The 24,036-nt window shown below is 43.3% G+C and overlaps 1 protein-coding gene across 1 annotated transcript in view; it reads left to right on the forward strand.

Annotated features, from left to right (window-relative positions):
• The window catches only part of PHACTR3 (phosphatase and actin regulator 3), a 118,265-nt gene that overhangs the window by 62,885 nt on the left and 31,344 nt on the right, over positions 1–24,036 (forward strand). Inside the window, exons 2-7 of the mRNA XM_067307657.1 lie at positions 3,089–3,250; positions 4,156–4,233; positions 8,570–8,752; positions 13,887–14,090; positions 17,991–18,255; positions 19,191–19,438. Of these exons, the coding sequence (XP_067163758.1) occupies positions 3,089–3,250; positions 4,156–4,233; positions 8,570–8,752; positions 13,887–14,090; positions 17,991–18,255; positions 19,191–19,438 (1,140 nt within the window). The remainder of the gene's footprint in view (positions 1–3,088; positions 3,251–4,155; positions 4,234–8,569; positions 8,753–13,886; positions 14,091–17,990; positions 18,256–19,190; positions 19,439–24,036) is intronic.

Below are 24,036 nucleotides of genomic sequence, written 5' to 3' on the forward strand. Positions count from 1 at the left end.
GATGCTGAGGTGTGCCTGTTACTCCGGTAGTCAGGGCTGCACGTGGGAACTGCTTTTGTGCTGTCAACTTCTTATCTCGCAGGCAGGCAACCCTCAACACAGGAAAAATGAACTGACTGGGAATGAGGAGCTCCAAAAGCTTCCTTGTGATTCGTATTGCCAGTGAGACCATTTCCTCGTTATTTATGACTTGAGGACATCTGTCTTACAGTGTCTCTATCTATTTTTATTTGTGTCCATCTCTCCAAATGCACAGTGTAGGAACTGCATATGGTGAGAATGTACCAGGTGATAAAACCATTTGCTTAAGAACTCTCTGTACTATGTGAGAAACATTAATAGAGCTAAAAAAGCCCATGAAAACCTCCGCTGGAACATTTGTTTTAGCCCCTCTTCCTTCTTTGACGTTTGAGCTCTAGCTGTACTTCAGAGGACCGCAGCTTAAGTCTAAAGGGATAAATCTCTGCATTTGCACAACCAACAGGGCAGAGGGGGATGGAAGAAATGCAGTTTACAGGGCTGATGAAAACTATGGAAACGTCGATCGCTGCAGAGCGCTTAGGGAATACTCAGTGCCTTTGCAGCACCCCCTCATTCTCGTTCTTAGGGGAACATCTGGGACAACAAACAAACATTGCTAGAGACGCACAGGTCTGGGTTTGAATGATTTCCTGGTTCTGTCTAGATCCCCTGTATCTGGCAAAAATGGTGAAGTGATCTCATGCTACCAGTGCTCGATAAAACATGTGGGTGATGCCAAAGCCACTTTGCAGACACCTACATCCTGAATGAAATGCAGCAGGATCAGCAACTTGCCAAGACACTGTTTTAAATCAGCTGCTTATTTAATCCTCACTTACATGCTTGAGAAATTCCTGGGACGGTAGGAAGTGTTTGAGCAGTCTCGCAAGCAAGGACAGGGACAGCTGAGCTGTCCTACTCCACAGTCCTTTCCAGGGACGAGGTTCAGATTTAGTCTGATCTACGACTTTTTTAAGATCAGCTAATTCCGTGAACATTTCCATTGCTACTCAATGGTTGTCACAAGCAATGGCCAAATGCTATTTTCTGAGGCTTCTATTACAGCTTGAAAGTCATCATAATAGCAGATTAATAGCAGAGCCACTTTGTGCCATTTTCCTTTCTCATTGCCATCTCTGTAATCAAGCAGCTCTACTGCATCAAAGCTTATTTCCGTGATACTTCTCATTTCCGAATATGCAATTAGGAAAGGAGCAACCCGTGATATCTTGGCAATCTAGCCGGTGTCCATAAGCTACTGCCCTTCTTATATACTAGGGTCCTTGCTAGCTTCTGTTTTCTGCTTCTTAATACTGACCTCCAAACTGTAATTCATAAATATCATCTTTGGTAGACACCATTCTTTCAAAGGCAAAATATATTTTAGGTATATTTTAAATATATATTAAATTTAAAGATCAAGATAAACCCCAGGAGAATGCAATGAAACAAAAGATGCTCCAAATTCAGTAGAATTTAGAAATAGAAATTAGAAATTCTAAATGTAGAATTTGGGCATGCACAATGAGAGAGGAAAAATTGTTACAACCTTTTCTCTGTTCTGACAGCTAATATGGCCAATTTTTTAGTTTGTCTCCACTTAATGATTCATCTCTATTACCAATATTTTCAAAATTAAATGGAAGAGGAGAAATGTATTCATTCCCCTGCTGTGTTTAAAAATCTTCCAAAATTTGTTTCCTGTTTACTTGGATACCCCCACCTCCATGCTGTGATTTAAGCATTTTCACCCTGTTAACTTAAAAACAAAGCCTAGAAGACAGTGTATAGTTTTTATCTTGCAGTCATAAAGCAATTTATGATAAATGCTGCTGTTTCAGAGAGAAATAACTTGGAAATGTACGTATGTTCATAGCTCCACATTGCTCATTTAAATTATAACTGATTGTTGGAAAAAAACAATTGTCATTCAGCTTTTATTCATATAACACGTCTGACGACTGAGGGCAGTTTCTCTTTTAACAATTACTGTATTGGTGCTCGCGCACAAATCTCAATAAAGCCATCAATATCCCCATTTAAGGACCTGTGCTGCTTTCTTTCATGGTACTGGCTAGCACACAACCGCCACTGGTCTGTATGTATTGTTTCATACAAGACTTGTTTATAAGCAAAACTAACAACCTATTTTGAAGACAAACTATTAAAAATACCTAAACTGTTTTTCTGGCTGAAGCATTATCTGTGAATTGCTGTGGCTTGGCTGGACAAAAGGGAAAGAATTTTCCCCTTAGCTTCCTCAAGGAACATTTGCACAATAGTCAGAGATTTTACTTACGTAGCATATATCAAACAAGCTATTCTTATATAAAAGATTTGCATTAGTCCATCAGCACATGTGAGGAGAGTTCATTGAAAAGGCAGCAATATCCTGTGGCCTGAGAACAGAGTTAGAAGCTGGGAAAGCAGAAGAGCCCTTAGCTTTCTCACACTTTCTCTCAGCTTTTCGTAAAGGCTTTTGGTCTGAATTTTTCTAAGGGAACATTAATTTTACATGTTTAACTGGAGACTTTATTGGCCTTATTTACAGATGTGTTAGGTTTCTACTGCTCCTACTAAAGCTTGCGGGAGCTCCTGGCTCCCCGTGTTGCAGAGGGCTGCAAAGCAAAGCTACACACAGCCTTGGGGTACAGTAACACCATCACCTCCGTGAGTAACAGGCACAGAGTCGGGAGAGCGGTGGAGTACGCAAAGGGTGTACAAATGCAGCACAACCCCTTCCCTAAGGCCAGACTAATAACCCTGACAGATCCCTGAGGGAGGGCAGCAGAGTTACTCTAATATTTGGCATCCAGACAGGTACCGTGCAAGACGGTAGCCCGGCGAGCAGCCGGGAGGAAGCACCAGGCTGGCACAACGACGTTAGACGTCTCTGTCTGGCTCCCCTCAGCCTGGCCATGTGCTTTAGCAGCGCAGTGACTTTCTCTCAAAGTCTTGCACTGCTCGACTGAACGCTCCTCAGCTGGGCACCGCCGCAAGCCTTCCTTACGAAGCCTGCGCTGCAGGGCACTATCTAACCACGAGCTCTCCTGTCTCCCCTGCTCAGATGAGATGGAGCAGTCCCCTGCAATGCGTTCTGACTACCTGGTCTCAGGGATTCGAACTCCACCAGTGAGGAGGAACAGCAAACTGGCAACGCTGGGCAGGATCTTCAAACCGTGGAAGTGGCGGAAAAAGAAAAATGAGAAGCTAAAGCAGACATCTGCAGGTAGGATGGGCATGAGGCAGCAAAAGGCAAAGCTTTCCTTGGGCAGAATTTGTTTACATTGGCAACATTAATGATTACCTGGTCTAAACTTAATTCAGAGATTTCAGCAGGTTATAGATTAATAACATTTAAGCCTAGAAAGGGCCCTTATAGTCTGACTTCCTATATAACACAATATAATACATTTCAAAGAACAGGTCAAATACAAGAGCAAAGCATGAGCTTCAACACAGACTGTTTTTCATGGACCTTCTCTTCTCCAAAATAGGTCACATTTACGGCCCCACAGATCATCACCCCTTTTATTTGGGGTGAAGATTATGTAGGTCGCAGTAACATTATGAAAAGTGACAGGAGGGAGCTACACCATGTAAAATGCCTTCCCTCCAGCAGCTGTGCCTGCAGTGACGGAGCAGCCGAGAGCAGTGCGTGCTCTCGCTTGTCGCCAGCGGTGCCCCAAGAGATCAGTGGAGACACAGACTCACTTGCCTTTTCCTAAGGTTCGATGGTGCAATTTGCTGCACTTGCCCGGGCACTCTGGAGCGTCACAGCAAAGGAAGCCGCTTGCTGCAGCAGCTCCGACACTGCAGTTAACAGCACGAAGGCTACGGTAGCCCCCTGTTATCCTGTGTGAAATTATTCTTATCACCAGCGTGATCAGGCAGCAGGTTAGGGCGTAAATCTCCGCTCTACCTATGGGTGATTATACTGTTGTTTTAAAAAAGGAAAGGGCACAGGCAGGCTGACCAGTCACATCTATGCTCCCCAAAACAAGATCCTTGCAGTTCTGTACAAGCATGCTGCAGTCAAGAGTAGAGGGAATTCCTTGTTGCAGCTTTCTCACTCAGTTATATGCATGCCCTGCTGTTAACCAGTGCTCTGTGTCACGCTACAACTTCTTGCAGTGTTGGAGAAGAAGATGACAGCACGGCAAGGTCGGGATGAACTCATTAAGAAAGGCCTCCTGGAGATGATGGAACAGGGTAAGTAAAAATTCTCATCTCTCTTATCATTTTCTGGACAACAGGAAACACATAATTGCAAGAGAAGGAAGCTGACAATCAAATAAAAAGGAAAACCTTGAACACAATGAGGAAAAGTCAGTATCTGAATTAAGCAGTTGTCTGTTCAAATTCCTGCCTGCTGCAGTCAGTCCATGAAGTTTGATTTTTGATGTTTTACCGTCTTGAATGCAATTCCAGCTTCACTGTTTTTATGCATTGGTACAAATGTGAGCTAGTACCTATGTTTTATGCAACTGCTTTAAACCTACCTAAATCCAACTGCCAAGAAACTGTTAAAGCTGGTGTAAACATAAATGTAAGCATACAGATGCATTCAGCAGGGAAGTTAGCATGTGTAGTCCCTGAATCCAAATCTTATAACATGATACTAATGTGATGTTTTCAGCTATCTTTCTGGTAAACCAAGTTTGTGACAAAACATATTATCATTCTGCCTGTTTTTTGATCACATGGAAAAACGAAGCATTTGGTAGTGTCATTTTAAAGCTTTCCTAAGTGCAAACCAGGCTCAGCAGAAGTCACTGAATGAAAGATGATGAAGAGTCACAAACATGGACAAGGACTGTGGTCAGGGCTCCGCAGCCCTGACGGACGCCGCTATCTGATCAAGGGAGACAGCGATCAGGAGAAGCATCCTGCGAGATCAAGTGAGCTCCTAGTGTTACGGGCAATATTGCCATTGCCATTTCCATCTAAACAGAGCTAAAAAGAATTCCATCTTTGAAAACTTTATAGCACAAAGTACTGTCATGAAGGCAGACCGGCCTTTTGAGTTTGACCAATCCGATAGACAGAAATGATGTTCTTTGAAACCAGTAATTGAGTTTCTTTGTACAAAAGAAATCCCAGGCCTAAAAATAGCCTTCAGGACAACACTCGCTGACGGCACGCTGCAGTGTAACCGAGCAACTGAAGTCAGAAAAAGAGCATTTTAAACAGGATTTTTTTTTTCATTGCAGTAAGGCAATTATCATATTATTTTATTGGATATCTTTTAATAGAAGTTTTATGTTGAAGACATAAAATCTATCAAACCATCAGCTTATTCTAAAATGGAAGTTTTTAAAAGGCTCATTTTAAATTCCTGTCCATTGAACCGTTTCTGTCTCTCATCATTCTGGACAATTATTTGCCCTATTAGCATAGTAGCACTACTGGATAGAAAAAAAACACGTTCCCCAGTTCTGCCAGGGGTATGAAAGTTCTCAGTAATCCATGAATTTGAAGACATGGGTAGTTAGAGCAGTGTGGAAGAGCAGTAAAAAAACCTTCTGTAGAGCACATTAAACGGTAATAATAATAACTGGAATAGATTTTCCTTGTCATAAAGAACTATTTGGGAGGAAAATATAAGATGCTAAGTTGCCAGATCATTTTAAAAATATCATTAGGATAAATACATCTAGTCCATGAGGAGTGATGACAAGCTGTGCTTTTAAATGGCAGCTACAAGCAGACTCTCTAGGTTTTTCTTCCTACCTGTCCGTTACACAGTTGCACAGAGCTCCACAAACATCAAACAAATTTACAGGACCGCCCTGTTGCTCAGAAAGGAAAGAGTGGCTAACAGTCACTTGAAGGACATTGCAGCAGCCTGCAAGTTATTTTTCTTTACACAAAGAGTTTTGTGAATCTCCAGGGTTTTTTTATTGTATTATTAGCAGAAGCAGCTTATTAATGGTATCAAAAATTGACCCAAATAATTCTCAGTAAATGATTAGTGCCCTACTTGGACTGAGCTAGAGTGGCAGCAGTTTCAAGGCTAAGTCCTCATTTATGCAGTACGTTGCAACTGTCAAAGCAGCAGTACTATGCCAAAGGGACTAGAGTAAATCCTTAAATCCCTCTATTTCATCAGGCTCTACTCCGCTTCCAGGGGTCTGGGTTGTGCTCACTTTCGCAAAATAGTCCAAACAGGGATGAAGCTCACGTCTGAGACAACTGCAAATCTGCTTCGTGCGTTTCCAACAGCTGTGTCACACTCCAGTTTCGAAGCGTAAGGTCGGGCGGGCAGCCGAAACCCCAGCATTTGGAACCGGACTGTTTGGCTCCGAGCAAACCACACAGCTAGCGCAGAGTTTGCATCAGTCTGTGAGCGGCCCAGGGTGAAACTGTGCCGTCCTTGCTTCGGCAATGACTCATCCTAGCGGGTCATGTCACCCTTTCTCCTCACACAACCCCAAGGCTCAGCTGCCCAGATGCTGCGCGGTGGCAGCTGGAGCTGCGCTGCCCGGACCCTCCTGCCCCTCGCTACTCTCCACCCAACCCCGAGCCCCCCTCTGCTCGCACACACACCCCACCGCTCCCTCATCCGCGCCGTGGCTGGGCAGGAGCCGGCCTCTGGCAGCTGCTGTGCCTTTCGTTAACTCCCAGACCCTGAAATACAGCTTCACTCAAGGGAACCCACTTGCATCCTAGAAGCTGCAGGGTGCAGGATCTGCAATACGGTGAGATTCGTTCCCAACTAAATTATGGCCCTGCTTCTTCTTCAGATCACTTTGCAATTCCCAAGGCTCTCTGCTACTTTCCTCGCTGCTAGATCTAAGGTCTATACTTTCTCCTGTCCCCTGACTACCTCTAAAATACAGCATTAAGACCCACTGCAAATCAAAGCAGCATATTCACATCGATTTAAGCATGAGCTGCTCGTTTCTGACCAGGAGCATCACTGTTGTGAGTCCCAGACGCTCCTCAATAGAAATTCTTCAACGGGGCTCTCTTCTACTTGTCATTACTCGTTAGTCATTACCCTTTCCATAGGCAGGGATGTAAACAAACAAATATCTCTGTCTGCAGCTTTACCGTGGCACAGCCGTCAGCAGCTTGCCACTCTGACGGATGGGAGCAACTCGCAAAGCAGAGCTACCTTGAAAACGTTTAGGGAGCTTTCCCCCCTATTCCTCCTCACGGTGAGCACAAATCTGATCAAATGTAGCTGTACTTACAGCCCTGACAGATAAGAGCTGCCTGTCAAATAACGCAGGCAGCTGTTAATACACCAATGGTTATGTATAGGCTGGCTCCACAACGAGCTGAAATGTAGGCAATGAACTTTTTCCCCCCTCCCCTTTCCTGTATCATAGCAACTGTGCTACTGCAGGGGCTATTTTAAGAACAGTAACTTTTCACCAAACGTGATTATGAGGCAGGCTGGGTGAGCTCAGCTTACAAAAATACTGCATCCGTTCCGCAGCATCCCTGGGCCAAAATCTGATACCCTGACTCAAAAGGGCAGTAAATTACTCCGCGGATTGTCTAAACAGTATTAAAAAGGAGATAGCTGTGAACGCTCATTATTTTAAATCAGTGTTCAAGAAACTTGTCGTGCTATCGTTGCAAGAGAACACAGCCGTGTCAGGCACTTCCAGAAAGGAGCGTCTAGGGCCGCGAAATACAGGCGAGGAGGTCGGGGTGTGCAGCAGACCTGTCTGTCAGTGCAGAGCGCTGGCTACGGTGGGGAGTAATTGCTTGGGTTTGCAATAGTGATGTTGACTTTGTAAATTTTGAGACAGTCAGGAAGTAAAAGAGGATAGTTTGTATTCTGAGGAATCTTGCCTGAATAGGAGGAGAATACTAGAAAAGCTTCAGTCATCAGGATGCGTACAGCTGCAGGGATCACTGGCACAGAAATCTTTCAGCGTAAGCAAAGAGAGCAGTTTCTAGGTCTGCATGAAGAGGGATTTGAATTTCTGATCAGCTCAGTCACACAAGACACGCTTTTGAAAGCTGAGGAACTAATACTGCGCTCAAAACCTACAGTCTGCCGGGAATATTAGCAGCGCTGTCTTCATTAAGGCTCCAGCGTTTCTCCTGGGGCAGTCCTGGATGGCAGTGTGTCGTGCATAGAGCCCAACACGACTCTGACATGTCAGACCAACCTGAGCACGTGCTGCACCATGAGCTCTGCTTGTGCAAGGGATTCCTGGCTCCTGGACACCTCTGATTTCCCATACATGTGCCCATCCCCTGCACAGCAGATGCTTTCAGCATACAGTGAACTTCTTGTACAAGTACGATGACCGTTTGTCCAGGCTGCTGGCTGTCCACAGGAAAAGATGTCCTGTCTAGAAAACTGGTTGGATATTAGTATCCAGATGGGCTGACCTCCACAAGTTTTGCATTACAGGTGCTCAGCACTATTAGAAATCAGATGCTGCCGTAAGACAAATCTCAGTCCCCTCAGCACTGCGACATTACCAGCAGCTTTTAGGCACGCACTTCTAAAGAGGATAGCAGGGAGTTTCAGCTTTCACTGCTCGTGGTTGAGTTAACATTAAATTATTTGGTGTTTTAGATACTGAAGGCAAAGCCTGCACTGGTGACGATGCCACAAGAGCAATGCAGAGTGACCCTCCGGTGCCTGCGTGCCAGGCGCTTGCTTCAGAAGAGGTGCAGCAAGAGAGTACGACAGCAGCCCCAACAAACGTGACCTCGCTTGGGGAGGAGCTGCACTTGGATGAGCTGAAAGAAGATGCAGGTATTGGATATAAAATATTAAACAGAATAGAAAATGTTAAAAAAAATTTTTTGCTTAGCTGCTGCACGAAGAGCCAAATATGTCAGTGTATTAGAGGGTCAGAGCACCTTGTTCAGCTCAGCGCCCCCCCTTCCTAGGCTAGCAATCTGTACTTAAAAACAGTGACTTTTTGAGACTGCTACTATACTGAGGGACCACACAAAGCTGGGCGTAATGGGATTAGTTGGATTATGAGACAATCCAGTGTGGGCATGGCGCCCCTTTGGTATTAGCAGTTACTGCTGTGAAGACAAAACAAACTCTTAAAAACATTTCTCAGACTTCTGTGTCAAAGCTGATGTTGCTTGTCCTGGCATGGGAGAACAACGTCCATGCACACCCCTCACTGTCCATGTCATCACCTAACTACACCATCCTGCAAATACCAGAGAAGTTCAATACCAGGAGCAAAGATAAACCCGTACCTGCTGCTAAACCAAGTTCCTTTCATGCAAACATCCACAAAACATACCTCAGCTCAGACTGCAAACCTGAGTTTTGAGTTTGTTTCACACTGCTATAGCAGAGAAAAGCTGACCTAATGGACTGTTTACGATAGCTTAGCTATGAGAGCGGGGACCGTTCTCCAGGCACCCGGTGTGGGAGGTACAGTGAGGCAAATATGGCCTGATTGCCACTGTACTCCGGTGAAGTTCAGCACAAGAGCAGTTCCTTGGACCGGTGCAGCCAGGGACAACCAAGCAGCTGGAGGGTTTCCATTCCTGACATCAAGAAATGCAAAGCTGAAGCAACCCATGCTTTATCCTAGTTTTGTGAAGAGTGCGACATAGTGATTACAGATCTTCCTGCCCATCCCATCTGGCTGATCTTTATGTCTTCTCCACCTGCCCTGGTTGTCTTTTTCTCTCCATGCCACCTCTTCACACCCTGTGCTCCTTGGGGTTCAGGCCCCTGGCCACATTCACCAATCCCACCCCTACCTGCTGGGGCTCACTAGGCTACGCTGTCTGCTGATGCCTTCGCACTGCTTCAGCAGCTCCTAATGGAAATCATTCTTTGAAGGGTTCTCCATTTCTTAGCATTATACTTTCCCACTTCCTTCTCCTCCTGCCCTTTCCATTCCCATGACTCATGAAATTTTGTTCCTTTTACTGTTTTGCTTTTATATAATATTGCTTTTCTGACCTACGTGGGAACTGCACTTCTAGCTCTACTCCTCTTAATTGCTTTGACAATAGAAACTCTTCTGTCTCCCAACAAGTACCTTTCCCTTTTCATGACTGCTCACTGCAAAGATTTTTTTAAGCTCAGGAACACCTTTCCATCACTTTCTTCGTTTCAACTACATGTATTACTTCATGAAGAAATATCCCAAAACAGATTTGCTACATGTGGGCTTCTAGAGATTTATCCTTTCTCTTACTTCTCTCAAAAAAAAGATGAAAGAGAATTGGACATTGACAGCTTTTATTAACATATGCCCTTATTGCTCTTTTCCTTTCTCTCCAAACTCTAGCCTGTATTGCTGTGTTTGCCTTTGTATCACACTGAAAATTTACTGGGGCAAGACCCATGCATCTCCCTGTTCTTGCCCAGTGTTTAGAACAATGAGATCCAAATCTTGACCAAAATCCTTCAGGCACTACTGTTACTGGTAATAACACATTTTCTACAGCATTCCATTCTATACCACTAAGCAAATTTCTCTGTACTTCTAGTTTTTTCATTGGGGCAGGACAGATTATCCTGGAAAAATGGCACAAATAAGGTATCAGGTATTTAACCTCATGGCTCTGCAAAGCATAGTACTATAATTAAAAAAACCCCAAACTTCTACTCCATTTTAATTTGTGGATCAAGGCTTTAGATTTTATTTCTGAATCATCCCTATTTCTTATGTCCCTTTCTAATGCTAGTTCTTTTTATTGTCTCCCTGGCATAACCTTTCCTGTCTTCTGCATTTCCTCCCTTATGAGAGGTATCATTTTTCCAGCCTCAAGAAAATAGCAGTGGAGTTACATTCTCCTGTCTCCCTGCTCTGGGAGACTCCACTCCCATTTGTTGGAAGTCCTCCTACCTCCTTCATCAGCGACCTCTGGCTTCTAAAATAATTATTGCCAATCTATTCCTCCTGTGCTAATTTTCCCCTGTCTGTGCATTCCAGCCTTCCTCTCTCCAGTGTGTCTACCTTAGGAAAGGCATTGGGTGGGTAAGCTCTTCAAATTTGTCAAAGGAAAGGTGCTAAATCTATAATAATGTTTATCCTTGGGTTCAATTCAGGCCCAATTCAGTAGGGGTCCTTCCACAAATTTATCTGAGTATTTGACCAGATAGAAACAAAATGAATATATTTGCTATATATTCAAGTCCCTATGTTGTATTTCATTCTGAGGACGTGGGATGAAGGCCAGGGAGAGGAAGAGGAGGGAACAAAAGGAAATATTTGTAGAGACCATGTTTGGCTAATACACAGAAAAAGAACAGCCTAGGCAGAGACAGGGCAATTTTTCCCACCTAACCTAGCCAAAGGGCTTGGGGGCTCTCCCAGGGGACAATTTCTACCTAGGAGCGAGATGGCATTTTGACAAGTGGTACTCCATGAATAATTAGCTACTCTGCCAAGGAGTCTAGTGCTGAGCCCTTGAAATATGTTCAATAGGTTGATATTCACTCTGCAGTATGAAATCTGTTAATAGGTTTGTGTACTCAAGACTCAGGTCTGCCTTTAGACTCTGAGCATGCTATTATTAACAGAAACCACCACATAAAAAAAATAAGCAAACCGTTCTTTGCAGGGAATGTAAAATGGACGTTACCAGACAACAGCACACAACGCCAGTTTGTTTTTGTGGTAGCAATCTCTGAATAGGATGGAGTTTAGAAACCAGCAGATCTGTTTGCCCGCAGCCAAGCGTATTTTGGATCTGCGTTCTCTGCAGGCAAGGCCCCACGGGGGCTGCTCGCTTTCATTTGTGCTAAATGGTACCTCGAACCACAGGGAGGCCTGTTGACTTCAGGGAAGTTACTGGCAGAAGAAAGTATTGCTCAAAGCATCAGAGTCTGACTAATTTTCCTATTAAATTACTAATATCTACTGGAGCTCTTGATCTTTTTGTAATGTAACTCATTAGTGACTTGATTTTTCTCTACCTCGATTCCAAATTTTTCTGTGTGGTAGGCACAAAAGTACATAGTGATTCTAGCCTAGAACAATACACAGTGATGCTAGCCTAAAACAAGGCATTTCCCTAGGAATGTATACTTAAAAGAAAACTTTTTTTTTTTTTAAATTGAGGCAGCTATCACATAAGGCAGCTTTCCTACCAAGCCAAATTTTACAAGAAATCCTCTAACAATGCATATTTATCGTACTTCCCTGTCTTTCTTGAATGATAAATGCTCATTCTTCTCCTTCTAGGCATACTCATTAATCTGTTTGTCAACAAATTAAATGCTATTATCTTGCCAATACTGTTGTTTCCAACTGCCTCAGTGCTCTGGTGCCTCCCCATGCACTCTGAATGCGAGGATGCTGTTTGTTCATTAACACAAAGAGTTTGTATTCCAAACAAGACATAAAACTGAGCCAAGAAAAGGCTTGTGATGTGGTAGCCGTGGATGCCCACTGTTGTGAGTTTTTAGGAGATGCTTTGGGGTGGTGCAGAGGAAGTGGCACTTTGTTTAGACAATCCAGACTGCTAGAAGATATGAGACTTGTCATTTATCCACCCTAAATAGATGCCTCTGAAACCTCACCTGTCACCGGACCATCTATTTCCAAACCTAGGAGGACAAACTCATCCTCTGAGCTTTCATAGATAATCACTTTCTCCGCTGTCCTGACTATTAAATATTCATTACATGTAAAACCAAACAAACAAAACAGTGCTGAGGTGAGTTTTTTTAAACCCAGAACTTCCCCCTCTCTAGTTCAATCACTAAGTCTCAGAGAAATATTCCTTCTTGCTTCCTCTGTCTGCCAGCATTTCATGGAGTCTTAGCTGCCCAGAGGCAGGAGGAAAGGAGAGACGTAGGGACTAGGTGCTCCTCGCGCGAGCTCTGGTTTTGATGTCTCTCATGCTGAGGGGAAGGTCAATCACAGACCTCCCAAGGCAGAGATCTAGACATACGCAGTGTGCACAAGGCAAACAGTGAGGCCCTGTGTGAGTTTACGCACCTCCAGAGTCAGCAGGGACCTGAGCGGGATTCAAGGATGTTAATTTTGGACTTAACCACCAAAATTTCAGCTAATTCCTGCTTTAGCTTCGCTCCCCCTGTGCCCCCATCACAGCCAGGCCAGTCTGAGAAGCTGCTCAGTGATTCAGCCTGTCCTGACTTCTTTCAAGAGCGAGCACTTCTGCCATCTTTCAGCAGACAGTCCTGAAACAAGCACTGCTTCACCACCTCAAATAGAGGCTTTGGTGATTGATTGAATCTTTCCTTAGGCACTTCACCTCAAAGTCTGTTCTCTGTTCCACACGGATTGCTGAGATCCAGGGGCAAATCTTTCCATGACAGGCTGCTCTTGGTTAACAGCTTCAACCTCAGGAGAGGTGTAAAAGCTCTGGAATCAGGTGCAATAAGAGAAGACTTGGGATGCAAGTTGAAGTCATATATTAAATAACATTAAAGCTAAAATGTCCAAATAAACATGTGCAACAAACAGTTGTAAAGCGAGCGTTCAGGTAATGCTACAGGTTAGACACTCTTTGCCCTTTGCTTGTCTGTTCCTAGCACAGGGAATACTCATTCAGCAACTTTGTGTCATTGCCGCTGAACTCTAAGAAAATACATTGCAGTTCTCAAAAGTTGCTTTACCTCACTGTTTTCATTATTGAAAAAAAAAAAAAAGAGCGAGGGAAAAGGGTTTTAAGGGGAAATGGAAAGTAAGCAAGGCTCAGCAGTTTTCTCAGGAACATCAAAACTAACATTTCTTCAATATCTTCATACATTTTATTCTTTACCTGCCGTGGCTGGTAGGCTATTTCACACATTAATTATTTTCACTATGGAAAAGAAGTGCTTCTAGCTGTGTGCCATGTGTTCTGTTTTTCTGAATGTTCCTGGCATTGTCCCCTGGCCTATCAGAATTATTAACTTCATGTTCCATTAATTTTACTCATCCTTCTACTAGCCAAGAAACCTTCAGCACCCACGGAAGAATTAGAAGATGCCAGCCTGCCAGCAACTGAAGACAGTCCACAAGCCTTACTTGTTTCTGAATCCACAGATTCTCCCCAGAAACAGACAGAAAGAAACCCAGCACAGCTTCCCAGCCCTCCATTGCTCCCAGCTCCACCGTCTAAGGCAATCTCCAAAATCACAAAGAGCGTAACAGGTCAGTCATTGCTGGTCAGTAAAGGCTCTCCCATCCTTTGTGCATTGTTCACCCAACAGTACAATATATCAGTTTTTTTTCCTTACATCCTTTTTTAAGCCTTTTGCCACAAGCTACTAAGACTCAGGCTAGTCATACCGAATGAACAGCATGCTAATGATTTCCAGGAACCGAGCGGTCTGGCTGCCTGATAACAAAGCACTGATCTTTGTACTTTACATATATATCTGAATCGCTCAGGGGATTATTTGTTGCAAATCTATTGCACTAACCACATGTAGAACAAAACAAACCAACTGCAAACATCTGCTGAATCAGATGGTCATATTGATATGCCATAAAACACAAGGAAGATTTAAATGTTTTCATTACCTAGAATCCTGGCTGGATAACGGTACAACAGCCAAAAGCAAGTTCAAGGCAATAGGTTCTGTGGAGGTTTCTGTCTGAAGGGTTTGCTCTCCAGGGTGGGTCTAAATTAGAGCTATGAAATCTGGTCTAATTACACAGAGCAGCACATAAGTGATACACCTGGCTTCCACAAAGCAATCCTCCATGCCAGATTTCATTGAAAGTTTCAACAGCAAATCCTCTGGGCCTGATTTTCTAATGTATTGCCAATGTTGTTACATTTTCTAACATTCTGGCAGTACAGAAAGGGTGTTAAAATGAATATGATTTTAGTTTGTTCCAATTTTAGGGCCTCTACGCATGGTAAAAGCAGTTAAAAGGGCCTTATTGCAAATTAGAATCAAGTCCTGGTGTCTAAATGCCAGATCCATTGGGTATTTAGACTTTTAAATGACAGCCATTCTCACAGCCCTGATTTACATCCATACTCATCCTCTGGCACCCAAAAAGGGTTTTCAAAGTCGCCAGGAAACAAAAGCTCAGACAGGCACAGTGATCTGACCACTGGAGCTGATGGAAAACATTGGGGTTTTCAGTCTTTTTGAGGAAAATTACTAGAGTTTGTTTCCCATGTTTTGTCCATGCTTAGAACCCATCAGAGTTTAAATGGGAGTTTGATTCAAAATGGTATCACAATGCTCCTTGGGAGCTGTTGCTCACATTGCCATTCTCTGCTATGGGTCAGGCTCTAGCAGCGTCTTCCATCTTGCAGCACGAAGAGGCACAGCTAGGACACCCCTTTGCCTTTGCTTGACTGATGGAAAGGCCATGCGCCGTGTGAGATGTAGGCCATTCAGAAAACCTGACCCGTGAGATGGGTAATGAGATGACAGCTCCACCAGGCACTTCACAGCATTCTGAGTCTAGATATTTTGCTGCTTAACTAAAGTATTTCAGCTAACATCCAAGATACTCTGAGTTTTGGTATTTCATTCTTATCTAAATTTTCCACAAAGAACAATACTGAATTTTCTGAATGAGTCCAATAACTATAGACTTTTTTTCAACAGCGATTATACATTTTTTCATGGATGTGGAGGCAGTGGTAAGTTAAGACTAAACAAATACTGTCAGCGAGTGAAAGGGCATCAGAACATATGGGGAGAGAGAAACAAAGACTGATTATGAAAGGAAAGGAAGACAAAGAGGTTGAAAAGCTCTTTTGTGTTCGGATTTTTTTCCCCTTAACAATGCTAGAGATGCTGTTAGCAGAGGAGCGATGAATAAGCCAAGCATCAATTAATCATAGGCAGAGGGGGAACAGGGCAAGGTGCCAAGACATCACTTTGCAAGATTATTCACTGAACAGCTGTTATTAGGACAAATAAGGTGTGATTTAAGGAAACTCTCAATATTGGCCTGAGCTGCAATGAGGACAGAATTGGCCTTGGCCTGTTCCAGGAAGAAGCAAGTATAAAGATAACACTGAGTGTTCTCCCTTCCTGCTCTGGGGCTGAGCTGAACCTGGGGTTCTTGCTCTGAGAGAACACGGCAACTCTCTCCCATGGCGCAGAGGCAGAACATGACTTTGGAAGTGTTTTTTCATCCCCTTGGGCTATGATTCAGTGGACAATGATTGATTATAAACATCTTCTATGCATTTGCTCAGTAGCACATAATCAAAACCCCCCTGAGCGCAGAAGAAATGTTTAGCAGAGGTTGGCTGTCTCCTGGCTGCCAGGACTATCCTGATCAGTGCAGGAGGAGCTGTGGGGTGGGAAGGTGTCTCACCTCCAAGGCACTGGGCACCTTAGATGTTCCTCTGCTTTCAGACATTTTTAGATTTGAAATAGGGTCACTTCTGGACTAACTTCATCCCTCTTGCTTGGATGCAGAGAGATGGATGAAGCTCTGGCTGTTGGTTACAGTTCTGGGTTGGAAGGAGGGAAATGTGCAAAAATGCCTTCCAAAAATTAGAAAATCAGGTCTCTCAAAGGAGAAAAAAAAAAAGAGAGAGAGAGAGAAGATTGTATTGTGGATATAAGTCTCCTAGTTGAAGAACACTCTCCTCCCCACCCCACATAGGAAAAAAAGAGACTAGACTTAGCGTTGTCACTGTCTCAAATCTGTGAGGTTGATTTTGGTTGGGGCTGCAGGAGCTCTCCTTCCCACTTCTGCTTTTGCTGTTGCCCTCAGTGATTCTGCTCCCCAAACTCCAGATGCCCAGCTCTGTACCCATGGCTGCCCTGGTGGGGCTATACCAGATTTGCAGCAGGGTATCTGTGAAAAGGCAGCTACCGGTGCAGTTGAGTGAAGACTATGATGCAGGATGCTGGTTCTGACAGGAAATATGAAATAACTGAGGTTCATAGTCAAACCTGCTTTTGGCCTCTCCAGTTCTCTGGTAAGTTACCATGCTCCTAAGGAAGCATGTCCTTTTTACGTGGGAATGTTAGGTATGCTCTAGGCAGAAACAGAAGTTTCTTTCTCCTATGAACTGAAGGATTTATCCCAAAGTAAGTGAAAATAGTAAGAAGGGTCTGAGAAAACAAGTCTGTACAAAAGCTGTACAAGCTGTGTCAGTTTAAATTTGTATTTACAACACTAGGTGGCAACAAGAGAAAAGAAACATCCTTTTATATGAGAAAAGCTCACTGCCTATCCACACTCAGACTGAACTGCTGCCGTATGCCATATGACGGAAGCTTGGGATAAAAAAATAAGGGAAAGGGGAAAGGAGAAGAGAACTGCAGAACAGAAAAACTAATAATCATCTTTTTTAGGCCAGATGTTCAGGTATCTTAGAGTATGAAACTACCATGGTTAAAACCAGGGAAACGCCTAGTGTGTTGTGGACTGAGGTGCCAGAGAAATGTATAGATCAAAGTCTAGCTTCCAATAATAAATGGCATGGAAAAAAAGTCTGAATCTGAGGGTAAAAAAGGTTTGTAAAACATTGCTCCACCCTTCTTTTCCCTTCTTAGTGCTCAATACATATTTCATCTGGATTTCATTTGGATGGCAAGTTTTGTTAAGTGAGTGTTATCCTCATACTATAATGATTTTGGCATTTCCTCAGCTGGCATATGAAAGACAGAGGTCTAAGCTGTGCAGCAATCACAGAGGAGCAGATAATAGACACTGGTACATTTTGTCCTGACTGAGAACCAGAGTGCATAAATTTTAATACAGTCTGCCAGAGTTCAGCAGAGAAAGTGCTAGACTGGAAAGCCACTGCAGTACAGGCCATCAGTGGTTAGGAGGAACAGCACTGGCAATCAAGAATACATTGACGGACTTGGAAAAAGGAGCATCTGACAGTGTGGGAAAGAGAGGAAATGGGGAAGTATCTATTTTTCTAGATCAAATCTGTGTAGTATAAGCCTTTCAAATTCAGACTGTTACTCAGCATAACCAGGTCCCCTTAGGCAAAAACAGAACATCACCATTTTCCTCTATTCAAACAAACAATTTAAGCTCAGCACATGCTTTGTGCACAAAAAACCCAAGCAGCATTGCATGACCTCCTATCCTTTTGTCTTTTGACAGCAGGAAGCGAAATAGATGACCCAGCCATGAAATCTCCTCCTTCCACTATCCTGAAGAATTATGTCATTGTTGGTTCCTCCCAAATCTCAGGACAAGCTGCCCTCTTCCATCCCTCTGGCCAGAAAAGCTCTGATTCCCATGTCAGAGGACAGGTAACGACACCAACTGGTTCCCCTCACCTGGCTGCTGTCCACCTGCCTTTACCCCCCAGCAGAGTCATTGAAGAACTCCACCGGGCTCTGGCCACCAAACACCGGCAGGACAGGTACCTAACGCCCCTTGGCTATGTGTGTGTGCAAGGAGAGTCATTCCATTACATCTTTTTTCTTGGAAAACATTCCTACCTTGTTATTAACATTTTGTCCACTCCTACAGCTTAGATTTGTCTTCTTGATGTCACTATTTTGAACATCCATTCCTGGTTAAAATGCTTCATTTGGCAGTTACTTCAAAGTATGTTCTTCCATTATAAGAAGGCTACTGTGACATGGAAGTAGGTTTTCAAATAGGTAGAATCATTTGATAATCCTTGATTTGATTTTATCCTACCAAGTTAGTGTACTCCAGGCAAACCCTGCTAAAAGTACTTTTTATGTGTGAAGTGCTGTTGTTTCAGTATATGTCTCTTGGCTTATACAAAGGCGTATATGGTATACATTTTTTTAATGCAACTGGTTGTGTGGGAGTACGTTGGGTACTTTGTATGGTTTTCATAATACAGCCTCCTCTATATTAGAGAAGGACAGAGATAACCTTTTCCTTCATAGAGCTTTGGAGTTAAGTTGTAAACATTTCTCAGGTCCGTAACAGCTATTGTCGGGGGAATGGATTCATACTGTATTATTTAACAGGTTTCTGTTAAACCTCTGTCATGATCAAAAACTATCAGAATGAATTTACGTTAGGAGGACATGCTGTGTGTTTATTTTAATCAATACAGTATAGCACGTGGTTATATATCAAAGAAATATATTAGTCACTACCTGCCTGTAGCTTATCTTTATGACAAAGATTGAAAAGTAGAGCTGCTTTAGTCATTCTCAACACAGCCTTGACAATGCCATCTTGCACTGTCCCCTGTTGAACTCTCTGCTCTGGTCTTTATGAGGACATTCTGCTCATTCTGATATGATGATAAGTCCCTACTGTGGCAATAAAATGTCTTTTCTAAACACTGGGATGTGTACCTTCCACCCACAGCTTCCACGGAAGAGAAAGCAAAGGCTCTCCAAAAAAGAGAGTGGACGTCCGTCCAGCCAGAACGTCTAGCATTGAGCGCAACAAAGAAAAGGAGAACTCACTGAGTTACAGCAGCGATTCGGAAAATAAGCGGAACTCAGTTAAAGAGTCGGATGAGAACAAAGAAAACATGATCATGAACTCAGAGCTCAAGGAAGACTCTGTTTTTTATCAGGATGAAGAAGTTTTGAATGACTCCATTATTTCTGGTAAGGAAAGTCAGTTTTTATCTTATAATGATATACTATTGTAGCCTAAAGAAATGCTCTAAACATGGTAGCATGCAACAGAAAATATTCAGCAGTATAAATTCCTCTGTTGTTGTTCCTCTGTCACCTTTTGCAAGGAATCTTGGTGAAAAGCTATGGTTAGGTTTGAGTCATAGTGACTGTGGTCATGTCTGTCTCGGCAGGCACTGCATACTAGGAGGGCATTTAGAGATACGGTGATAAGTCAATATTCATTACCCTTTCAGTTACTTATGTACCCTTTGCACCACCACATCTGAATGGCAGCACTTGCAGAAGCAACATCTCATGGCCAGCAGAACAAAAGAGAATCCCTTGTATAATTTCTGTACATAAAGGTTAACTTAAAAAATAAAAATCACCTTTTAAAAATCACAATGGCTTATGTATTGAGCATAACTGGTCATGTACTATAAGTGGGTAGGGCATGCTTGCTAGAAGTTTAGAAGAATAATCTTCTGGTAGTAGAAAATATAGTAAATACATTTTTGAGTGACATATGAGCACTGCAAAAATGTAGAAGCTGGATAGAAAAGCTTATAGGACTGATTGGGGAATATAATGAGGTGGGGCTGATACATTTTTGAATGTTTTATTGAATAAGGTTAAGAATCCAAATTTAAAATCTCAGGGGCCCAGAAGCATGTACAGACTCACTTCTCCAGTTCTCATGACAGCGTGCTAACAGGAGATGGGCACAGGTAGATATGTAGAGAGGCAATTAGATGCCTTATTTGAAAGGCTGAAAAACTCAGTTTTTTTTATGAAATGAGATAATGTGGTGATTACATACAGATTAGTACTTACCTGGGAAAGAAAGCACCCAAAGATTGCATATCTTTTGATAAAGAGGCCCCAGATATGAACACAACCTTTTCACACAACCTGCAAAACACTTTCTGACTTCAACAAAAATCATTTTGGGGAAGAATTTTCTCTCATTCTTTTGTTCATAATTACACAGCCTTCTTCCTCCTAAATAATTTCTCTCACTCTGGCATTCAAATCTCTGCACACCTAAACTTCAGTCTCTGCAGACTCCACACCAAAAAAACAGTTCCATACGCCTCCAAAGCTTAGAGGTAGGATTATCCCCAAGCTAGTCTAAGACAAGCTTATGCCTAAAATCATTTTATTTAAAATGTCTGAAGATCACCATAGCATTCCTGTCCCCCTCCCTTTTTTTCCCCCCCTAAACCTTGTCCTTGCAGAACATGCATTTGCAAAAGACCTAATCGCTTGTACAAGCCCAGTGCTTGCCATGAGTTCAGGCTCATTTTAGGGGCACAGCACAAACACGGCCCATGCAAAGTTTCAGCTTTTGGTGTCTGAGGAGGCTGCCGCAGATGGGCACACGGCAAGTTGGGAAACACAGTGGCTTAAACCACAGAGGTCTGAGCATGGGATGTGTGTACCAGCCCCGGAGGAGGCAGCAGCCCTGGAGATACCACACTCAACACTCACTGTGAGGGGGGATGCAAAAAAAGGCATTGCTGTCCTTGACACTGGGTGGCACTGCTTGTGCCAGCATTCGCTCTTTCATTCGTATTTCAGAAGGGAGCGAGCGAGATGCAGTAGTGACCGAGCTAGCACCAGAATAATTCCCCCCAAAGCTCCAGCTTCTTCCTGGTTTAAAAAACTGGGTTGTTTTGCAACAATGGATGGGGAAAAAAATCCTATCCATTCATCCAAAGTTGTTAGATGATTAGCGTAGTGCCTCAGCAGGCCACCGCCTTTGCTGTCACTGCCGTGCGCTGTCAGTCCCACTGGTACAGGAGATGATGTGACTTGATAAGGGTCACCGGCAATTCTGGAGAAAGCCAAGAATTGCACCTCGGCTTTCCAAGCCCTACATTAGCGCCCTGCTCAACAGATCATTATCTGACACTGCTCAAAACAGAAGGAAAACTCAGGATAACTAGAATGTAGCCCAGGACTGATAATTAGTGCGAGCTGGTTCTTTCCATCAGCGTGCAGTATTAGGATTTGTCTTCTGCTTGACAGACAGAATATAAACAAGCAGGAAATTAAATGTCAGGATCCAACTGAATTAAAACAGGAACTTTTGTCATGAACTTGCAGACCAAACTGGAAAATGGTGAAAAATTTCAAAGCACTTGTTTTTGACCTAGCTGAGCTGCCATAAACCGTGCAATAGGCCACAGCCAAGATCCTGCCTGAGCTAGCTTGGTCACAGGGCAGACAAGCACTGTCTTACTGACCAGGAAATTAACTCCTAGGAAGAAAATAAGGGTATTTTCAGGTACATGTCACACTGAGTTAATGATCATGAAGGAATTTGCCTCTAGCTGCTGACAAAGGACCTGGCAAAAACTAGTTTGGGGCTTTATTTCCCCCAAATCTCTGTTTTCATTTATTTATTTTTATTCTAAAGCATCGGGTACGTGCTTTTGCAGGAGGTGGGGTAACAGAATTGGCCACCAGTGGGCCAGTCAAGATGACAACGGACCAGTTACACAGTGTTTCCTGACATGTCTTCCTGCAGGGGTAACATCATCTCCCTCCTTTCACTTGGTCAGGCAGATACTATTTTTCAGGAATTAACCCAATCGATTAGGCACTGGGGATGGCTCCTTAGACTAGCAGATCAGCTTAATCCAGATCTCTTGCATTTTTATTTGGTGAAATACCCTAAAGATTAATCAGTGCACAGTGCATATGGACCATGGGAGTGGCTATAGCATAAGCCTTTCAGAAATCCAGACATCTGGACGAAGCGAGTACAGCTTATCGGAGTGCGTGGTATGCTCTCTGCTCCTTTAATACAACAGCAGGATTTGGGTTAAAGTTTGATTTTTCAGATATGATTTGTGTTTTCAATTTCACAAAGTAGTGGACTCTTTCGAAGTGTGCAGCAGAGCAACCTGGGAGTAGTCAGAGCCCTGAAGAGTAGCTTAATTTTAGTTTTGAGCAAAATATTGTATTGTTCCACTTCATTTGAAATACAAGCCTCTAGGGCTGACACTAAGCTGGTTTAAGCCAATGTTTCCACATCAGGTTCAAAACCTGACTCGTTACAAAAAGGTCCAGTCTTTTATCTGCAGAGCACCAGTTTCAGCTGGCCTTCAACGAGATGAAGGAGAGCAGAAAAGGAGGCCTGACCTCATCCGAGCACATAATCTCTGTGACTCCAGTAGCCCTCCCAAAATTCAAAGAACGGGTATAGTATGGCATGGCAGGTAGTTTATAAGAGCCTGAAGGGAGCAGGGATAGGCCTGCATGCTTCTACCTTAGCTGTTACTGGTGACCGGGAGAATGACCCTTTAGGGCACATCTCCAAAAAAAGAGGAGTGATGTGCATGTGTAGAGCTCCCTTGTTTCCTTCTGAGGAATTCTGGACAGAAACATGTGCATGTACTGTATGGTGTAAACATGTATTGCTTTCTGTGCAACCAGGACACCCTGAACTGGCTGCAAATGTTTTACGCAGGTGGCCAGCACAAGGGCGGTCAGGCTATCGTGTTCGGGAGACCCTGGGCTTCCTGTGCATGTGCAATCTCTCTGCAGCAATCTCTCGGCATGACCAAATTCCTCTTACTGCCTGTTTAAAATTCCTGTGTGAAAATGAGCACATGTTCAGGGATACCCAGGAGTCTGCTAGCCCCAGATGTGCCTCAGATGGCTTCCAGAAGGAATTTGGTTCATCTGTGTGCTATATAGCTCGAGCATTGCAAACACCCACCCTGTCCCCACTCCCGGTGGGGTGAAGGCTTGAAAAACCTTGACAGAGCCGCAGCCCCACGGCTTAGGGATCCAAATGTTCTTGATAGAGTCATACATTCAGTGAGCAGAAGGCTTTGTGTGGCATCAGCCAAATGACTTAACTTCTTTTACCCATCGGTTAGATGTATACTTACTGCTTCAGAGAGGGCTGTGAAGTTTAATTAAATTAATGTTTGCAACAGTCTTTGAAAGCTTTAGGAGGAAGGTGCTAAACAAGGCCAGAGCTTTCAGACTCTAAGCAGGGTTTTGAGTTGATTATAGCTTCTAAAAAGTCTAATTTTAGGCCACTGCAACTATGAAGAGACTTGCCCCAGCTCACACAGGGATACTGTAACTTCTCTCTGCCCCAGCACATATGTGAGGATGTAGTATAGATCCCTCCCCTCTACATAAAGAAATTTGAGATCAATACTAAGAGTGATAATATAGGCCCACAAGTCCCTAGCAAATAAAACCCCAATATTTGGGAACAAGATCCTATTTAGGATTTTGTATCTTGCCAACCTCCAGAGCATCCTTAAAAAACAGACTTTAATCCTATCTCAAATGCCAAACAAAAATACCAATTAAATGCCATTTTCTTTAAAAACAAGGTGACCTTTTCTAGAAAAGGTGAAACATTATATTAAAAAAGCTTTAAGGTAAAAAGGAACCAAAACAGAAAAACTCCTGTTACACAGCATGCTCCCAAGATCAAGTGGACACAAAGATTTATCTGCAGTTCTTGTGTATGTTGACAACAATCTACATCTCATCTGACTGATGCTACTCTGCAAAGACAGTTTTCAGACTCCACTGAAGTCCTGGACTGGACA

Source organism: Apteryx mantelli, chromosome 18, assembly GCF_036417845.1.
Source record: "Apteryx mantelli isolate bAptMan1 chromosome 18, bAptMan1.hap1, whole genome shotgun sequence".
In the NCBI taxonomy this organism is placed as follows: Eukaryota; Metazoa; Chordata; class Aves; order Apterygiformes; family Apterygidae; genus Apteryx; species Apteryx mantelli.